This window comes from Asparagus officinalis, chromosome 1 (genome assembly GCF_001876935.1).
Source record: "Asparagus officinalis chromosome 1, Aspof.V1, whole genome shotgun sequence".
NCBI classification, from domain to species: Eukaryota; Viridiplantae; Streptophyta; class Magnoliopsida; order Asparagales; family Asparagaceae; genus Asparagus; species Asparagus officinalis.
In genome coordinates this window covers 104,762,748-104,770,473 of record NC_033794.1, presented here as the reverse complement: position 1 = coordinate 104,770,473, position 7,726 = coordinate 104,762,748, and the positions used below count along the sequence as shown (strand labels likewise).

General features: G+C 36.5%; 2 protein-coding genes across 3 annotated transcripts in view; both read left to right on the top strand.

Annotated features, from left to right (window-relative positions):
• Positions 3,603-6,446, top strand: LOC109838675 (pentatricopeptide repeat-containing protein At5g14770, mitochondrial-like). Its single transcript, XM_020407101.1, has 4 exons — positions 3,603-4,034; positions 4,307-4,378; positions 4,424-4,534; positions 6,423-6,446. The coding sequence occupies exons 1-4, from the start codon at positions 3,603-3,605 to the stop codon at positions 6,444-6,446; spliced, it is 639 nt and encodes a 212-aa protein (XP_020262690.1).
• LOC109828844 (ABC transporter D family member 2, chloroplastic) overlaps positions 7,202-7,726 on the top strand; it is a 15,008-nt gene continuing 14,483 nt past the window's right edge. Inside the window, exons 1-2 of one of the 2 annotated variants that reach the window (XM_020395811.1) lie at positions 7,202-7,352; positions 7,520-7,582. In XM_020395811.1, the coding sequence (XP_020251400.1) occupies positions 7,341-7,352; positions 7,520-7,582 (75 nt within the window). In that variant the 5' untranslated portion in view covers positions 7,202-7,340. Of the gene's footprint in view, positions 7,353-7,514; positions 7,609-7,726 lie in introns of both variants that reach the window. The other variant, XM_020395812.1, reaches the window with a different exon arrangement.

Sequence of the window (7,726 nt, the reverse complement as noted above, 5' to 3'; positions counted from 1 at the left end):
TCAACATCTGAGTAGGCTTCTATATTCATGTGACCATGGCATGCATAAAGAACTTTTCCAGGAGCTGCTTTTATGTATTGCAGAATTCTTAAAGTAGCTTCCCAGTGACGCTTCCTAGTTTTTTTTCCATGAACTGACTGATCACACCGACTACAAACGAGATATCTGGTCTAGTAACAGTCAAATAAATAAGTTTTCTAACTAGGCGTCTGTATTTTGTTTTGTCATCAAAATCGTCACTATTCTTAGACTATAAGTTAAGGTTTTGTTCCAATGGAATATTAGCAGTCTTAGAGCCCAGCAAACCATTTTTTTTGTGTAGATCAAGAGCATACTTTCTTTGGGATAGAGCAATGCCATGTTTGCTACGTGCAATCTCTATACCAAGATAATAATAGGGTTGACCCATGTCCTTTGTCACGAAATGTTGCTTGAGATATTTTCTGGTTTCTTCAATACTCGCACTATCACTTCCTCATAATAGAATGTCATCCACATACATAATGAGAATAACAATACTAGAAGCTTCTAGCGGACAAAGATCGAATGATCAACATGGCTCCTGTGAAAACCTATAGCAAATATAACTTGACTGAATTTTTCGAACCAAGCATGAGGACTTTGTTTGAGGCTATAAATAGCTTTCTTGAGTTTGCAGACACGTTTCTCCCCTTGAGCAATGAACCCAGGTGGTTGCTCCATATACACTTCCTCAGCATGATCCCCATATAGAAATGCATTCTTGACATTAAGTTAAAACATAAGCCAAATTTTGTTTGCAGCTACATAAATAAGACTCGAATAGAGTTGAGACAAGCAACTGGATAGAATGTTTCAAAATAGTCCACTCCATATGTCTGAGTGAATCCTTTTGCAAACTAATCGGGCCTTGCATCGATCGGTGGATCCATCAGGTAGATACTCAGTAGTGAACACCCAACAACAAGCAACAACATCAACGTCAGCGGGTGAAGGCATCAGCTCCCAGGTACCACGAGATGTTAAAGCAGACATCTCCTCTTCCATTGCTCTTCGCTAATTAGGATGTGTCATAGCCTTCTTATAAGTCCTAGGAATAGAAGCAGAGGACAAACAGAATAAATTAGGGAAAAATAGTACCAAGACGATCAAAGAAAACATAACTGGAAATAGGATGAGAGGCGCATGAACGAGTATATTTCCGAAGAGCAATAGGAATGTCAAGATCTAAAGATAGGTGCTGGAACTGGATCTCCTTTTGAGGGTAGAAGATTTGTAGAAGGCAGAACATGAGGTTTTGCTTTGATCAACGAGTATACACCTATAAGGGCAATTGGTGATTAGAGGAACTGCATTAGTAGAACTACAAACTCAAGTGGGGGTAGCAAGACTGGAGAGAGGCATAGGTTGAGGTAAAGGCATGGATACAAACTCATTGATAGGAGTAGTACTAGTATGTGTGAAATATGGTGTGTTCTTAAAAAAGGTTATGTCAGCAGTGATTGGGGACTTACAAGAAATAGGATCAAAAACTCAATTGCTCTTGGAGGATGACTGAATAGAGGTTGGTCAGGAAAGAAGATTTGGACAGGAATTTTCCCATCAAGTATAGAGAATGACGTGTGTTAATGAAAAAACATGCAGTGAGAATTGCATCTCCCTAAAAGTACGTATGAACATACATTTGAAACATAAGTACTCGAGCAATATCAAGAAGGCGTTTATTTTTCCTTTCAGCTATACCATTTTGCTAAGACGAGTAGACACACGTGATTTGGTGAATGATACCATTAAATTCACAGATTGCAGAAAGATCCTTTTTTACATTCTCCAAAGCATTATTAGTACGAAAGATATGAATATCAGTGGAAAATTGAGTTTTTATTTCTTTATAAAAAGACTGAAAAACATGAAGAACTTGAGACCTATCTTTAAGTAAATATAACCATGTTACCTGAGTACAAACATCGATAAAAATAATAAAATACCTACAACCTGATAGAATGGGAAAACGACAACGATCCCCACACATCAGAATGTACTAGATCAAATGAAGATACACTTTGCTTGTCGACTTTAGACCAAAAAGACGTACAATGATGCTTGCCTAACTCACAAGCTTTACACTCCATATGACACAGATTGACCTAAAGGCATGAGTTGTTTCATCCTTTGTAAGGAGGCATGGCCCAATCTACAGTGCCACTAGAAAGGAGACATAGACACAAACATTATAGCACTCGAGCCAACTGCAGCACCAATAGGTGATGGCTTCTCATCAAAGGTAGTAGAGGGCTCTAGACTCATGTCCTTCACCAATCCTCATTCTCGTACAGAAATTTTGAAAGACACAAAAAGATGGATAGAAATGTGCAGAGCAGTTTAGTGATTTTATAATATGACTAATACAAAGAAGATTAACAGGAAATTTTGGAATATAAAGAACATCATCAAGAGTTAGAGAGGAAGAAGTTTGAACAATACCTTCTTTAGAAACATGAGCAACAACATTATTGGCAATGTGAATAGGAGATATGGAATTAGTAAGATGTAAGGAAGAAAACTTCGACTGATTACTTGTCATGTGGATGGTAGCCCTTGAATCTATTATCTATGACTTATATTGGGAAGCAATAAATGTAACATTACCTGAAAATGGAGCTTGAGTAGCAGTATGAGAGGAACGACCCTTGATGTACTTCTCATAATCCTCCTTGGAAATCATTACCCTATCAGCCTCAATATTAGTATGTTGCGTCTCAATACAATGTTGTGTCTTAATAGTATCAGAAGTTACTTGATTTGCCCAATTAGGTTTACCAAACTTGTTCCAACACTTTTCACTTTTTAACAATATGATTTGTCCTGTCATAATGAATGCAGTGGCACTGACTATGACTATTGTAATTATCCCCCCTGCCTATGGGAGCATCATAGTGGACTCCTCCTGAATCACGAGCATGTCCTCCGCCTCATATTCGATCCCACCCTATAGCTAGGGTAGAGTTCTCAACGACAGTAGTCGAAGCAAGGGTAGAGGTCACTGAGGTATGTAGAACACGAGCAAGAGCACGAGTGAGAGATGACACTGTCTTATCAGCTAATAACTATCCACAAATATGGTTAAGGTTATCATCTAAGTCTTGAAGAAACTTAGCAACAATGAACTATTCCTTTTGATTTTTTTTATTTCCGAAGGTTTAGAGTTACTGGTTGTAGGGCTGGGCATATTCGGATCGGGTCGGTTTTAAGCTCAATCCGCATCCAATCCGAATTTTTTAGATTCTCAAAACTCTCATCCAGATCCAGATTTTTTCCCCTTCATCCGAATATTCGGCCCAACCGAAATTCGGATCGGGTCGGATCGGTTTCGGTTTTGGACCGAATTAACTCCATTTCACAAAAACAAATCAAACATGGATTAGGATCATAAGAAATGCCACTGCCAGGGTACAAGGAATTTGCAAAAGATATTATTAGCAGAAAAATAAGTTAACTGTAAGTTTTTCTGGTTGCTACTATTGCTATGGTTACAAACATGTGAGCTGGCAAAGATACACACACAGAGCATAAACCCCCATAAACTAAACTTCGAGAAATGGAGAAGCAGTCTTTGAGGGCAAATGTCGCTACTTATTCAAACATGTGAGCTGGCAAAGATACACACACTTATTGATGGCTTCTTCAAAATGGGCAACCAAGAGGCCGCTTTTGATCTCTATGAAGAAATGAGGAACGAAGGTCTTGAACTTAATAACATTGTTGTCGATGTCTTGGTAAATGGTTTAAGGAAGAATGGAAAATTCGAGGAAACTGAGAGCTTATTCAAGGAAATGAGAGAGAAGGGTATCATGCTCGATCGTGTAAACTATGCCTCTATGATGGATATGCTTTTTAAAAAGGGAAACTTCTCTGCGGCTTTTGAAATAGAGCACGAAATGACAGATAAAAATGTAGGCCATAACATTGTTGTGTTTAATATCCTCATTAATTGTCTTTCTGCACTTGGAAAGTTCGAAGAAGCAAAAAAGCTTACAGTTAACTTATTTTATGGGGTTAGGGTTTTTAACTATTTATATTAGAGAATTCGGGTCGGTTTTTTCAGGCGGTTCAGGGGTTCAAACCGGATCCAAACCGGTTTAATCCGGTTCGGACGGTTTAGAGTCTTCTTCTTATCCATTTAATCCGGTTCGGTTAACCGACTCGCTTTTTCGGGCGGTTTTTTCGGTTGAACCGGTTTTTTTCGGTTTTTGCCCACCCCTAACTGGTTGATAACTGCATAGCTTATTCTACATCCCTTTGATCGAAGCAAAGTACTCATTGACAGGACGACCATCTTGCTTCATGGAGAATAACTTCTGATAAGCTCATAGACAAGAGAGATGTTACTGTCTTGATTGTACATCTGCTTCAGGGTATCCCATATCTCATTTGTTGACTGCAGATGAAGTACAATGGAGGCAATATTAGGCTCCATACTAGTGAGGAGCCAAGTCATCACTCGTCCTTCTGCCAGGTTGAGAAGGTATCATTTTTGTTGTCCGGAGCACAAGAGGTAAGATGTGATAGCTTATCTTGTGAACCAAGGAATAAACGAAAAGCTTGAGCCCAAAGATTGTAATTCTGACCATTGAGCTTGATTGTGGTTCCCAGAGGTACTTTTTGGTTAGAGGAGGTGGTCATACTAGCAGACAATAGACAAGAGGATAGGCAGTAGTAAATGCAAGCACTTAGTCACAAATATAAACTAACATACCATAGACAGAGATCACTTGGATATGACAACAAATGCGATCAGGCAAGTAGGCATATAAGCAGGAAGATGACGCAAAACATAGGGCACATATCCTACATCGTGAGCAGAAAGAGGAACATAAACTCTGGTGATAAATAGTTACTCTGGCAGTGAACATCAACTCTAATAGTGAACAGTAACTCCGATGGTGAACAGTATCATCAATAGTGAGTACAAGAAACTCCCGGTGATAAACAGTTACTCCGGTATGAAATAGTAACTCTGGTGGAGAACAGTAACTCCGATGCCGAACAATATCACCAATTGTGAATAGTAACTCTGGAGGTGAACAATGAAAACAAAAGGAAAAAAATAGAGAGAAGAAAAGAAGAAAGAGAAGAGTGGGTTTGGCGGCTAGGGTTTGGGATCCGCTCTGATAACATGTCAGAGAAAAGGAACCGTCATGATTTTATTAGATGCCTCACCTCTTTAAATATAGCAAAGGAAAATTAGGGTATAAGGTGAAGAAAATTGACAATCAAGAAATACCATAACTACAAGATTTGTCATAATAACTACCATGCTTTCTAACTCACGCGCGCGCACACACACACATATATATATAGAGAGAGAGAAAAATGGAGAACCTTGGTACCAAGTTGCTTAAAGTAACTTGGTAGTGATGTGGTCTAATCTTTGTCCCTACATCACACCTCGAAGATAGAACATCAACCACCCTTCATCAACTCCAATGTAGATGTAGGGACAAGATTAGGTCACATCACTACCAAGTTGTTTGGAGCAACTTGGTACCAAGTTTCTCCATTTTTCTCATATATATATATATATTTACTATATATTATATATATATATATATATATATATATATATATATATATTTATACAACACACATTTTAGAGTAAAGCTCTTGTATAATTTAAGTGGATATGAGAATTTTGTTCTAACTTTTTTGTTCGTTGGATTTGTTTTGAAATTATTGTTGGCCATATAATACGAATCAAGCCACACATCTGAAGATAGTGTTGATGTATGTCACATGCCAACAACGAATCTCAAAGCTAGTCTAATGGATAAAAAATTTGGTGGATAAGAACCTCATTCCCCATAGTCAACTTAAGTTGCTTCTAGCTTTACTCTCTCTCTCTTCTCTCTCTCTATATTATATATATATATATATTATATTATATATTATATATATATATATATATATATATATATATATTAATATATATTATATATATATATATATTATATATATATAAGTTTTAAAAAGGCATGAATATAAAAGTCTTTTAGTGTTCGGCAGTTTCATAGAGTTTTATGACTAGGTATTTTTAGTTGTTGATTCAAAGTTAGTAGAATCATTTGTGGTAAGTTTCCTAGTGATTATTGATAATCCAATTAGTATTTATTATTTCCATAGAAAAGGGAAGTAGACTCCATCATTAAAAAAGAAAAAATTACTTTTATTCTTGTTATATAAAAAAGGATGAATATGAACATATGTAATTCTTGGACAGTTTCCTAGAGTTTCATGACTATATATCAATAATTATTAATTCAAAATGAGGACAATAGTTTGTGGTGAGTTTCTTTGCGATTAATGAAAACCCAATTGGTATTCATTATTTCCATAAAAAGGGAAGTAGTCTCCATTATAATTGATACTGACACTCTTTTTTTCAGAATTATGACCCAATTGTTGAGTAAGAAAGAGCATGTCATGATGAAATGTTATAATGCAATGAGATTGCAAATAGACAAAGCATCTAATGCTTCAAATAAAAAAAAATAAAAAAAAACCTTGACGCATACAATTGTAATCCTTGTAGGAGTTTTCTTGTTAGGGGTGCCCATGGCCCTTTTTGTCAAGACTGGCTCTGTACTTGCTTATTATCATGTAAAGTTTTATAAACTTAAGTCAAATTAGGGGTTACCATAAATAATCTTCCGAAATTTTAGTGTAGTACCAATGTACCATCACAATTGTGCATGTTAGAGCCCCACTGTTGTTAGATAGTGTATATATGGCCATTTAGTGCAGAACTTTTGGGTTGTAAATTTTCATATTTTTTATTTTTCATTCAGTTTCACTTGTAACATTAAGGCTAATTTTAATAAAATTGTCAGTATAATTAATGTTTTTGGTCTCGCTTTTTTCACTGGCTACATCATGTTTCATCTCACTTTGAAACTACTATTATAGTTGGTATTTCAAAGTTTTAGGACATACATGCACTTCTAGTTTTGTTTTCCTAGGATACTCTTTTAATGAGATTATTTTTGTTAAGGGTGTCATCAAAATTAGAACTTTCAAGTTCTTTTTCCTTTTCAGCTTTGACAATGTGCACCTAAATTACATTGACTTCTCCAAATACATTCTGGTATATCATGTTTCCCATAAATGTCTTGTTCTTCAGGATGAACAGAGGGTTGCTCCAGAAGTTAGGACACTTCTGAAACGGTTTTGGAAGGTGGCTGCTCCATATTGGTCATCAGAAGATAAGGTGCAAGCTAGGTTAAGGCTTGCTGCAGTATTTGCTCTTACGTTGGGGACAACGGGTATCAGCGTTGGATTTAATTTTCTTGGTCGTGACTTTTATAATGCACTTGCTAGTAAGTGATTTCTTGCTTTTGCCAATTAGATCTAATCATAGTTGTTTGTGCCGAATACGTCTTTAGATAATAGTTGTTTGTGCCGAATACGTCTTTAGATAATAGTCACTAACAGATACATGGACTCTTACTAATTAACTTTTTTCTCTATTCTTCCACAAGACAAGGATCAAGAGCAGTTTACCAAGCAACTTCTCTACTATTTAGGGGCTTTTGCTGGAGGAATTCCGGTGAGCAAATTGCTGCTCTCTTTTAGGTATTATTCTGCAAGCCATACGTAGGAATTTTCTATAAACTCCACATAAGCTTCATTTCCAACCTATAAAGCTAAGGTGGTTGGATGTTCCTTTTTGAATCTTCTATTGGTAGATTTG

What these genes read in the sequence shown, in the direction of transcription:
- LOC109838675 (XM_020407101.1), top strand. Translation starts at nt 3,603, where the DNA reads ATGTCGCTACTTATTCAAACATGTGAGCTGGCAAAGATACACACACTT. An exon ending in GAGATGTTACTGTCTTGATT is followed by an intron (nt 4,379 to 4,423) that starts GTACATCTGCTT and finishes TGTTGACTGCAG; the next exon opens with ATGAAGTACAATGGAGGCAA. An exon ending in TGTTGTCCGGAGCACAAGAG is followed by an intron (nt 4,535 to 6,422) that starts GTAAGATGTGAT and finishes TCTTTTTTTCAG; the next exon opens with AATTATGACCCAATTGTTGA.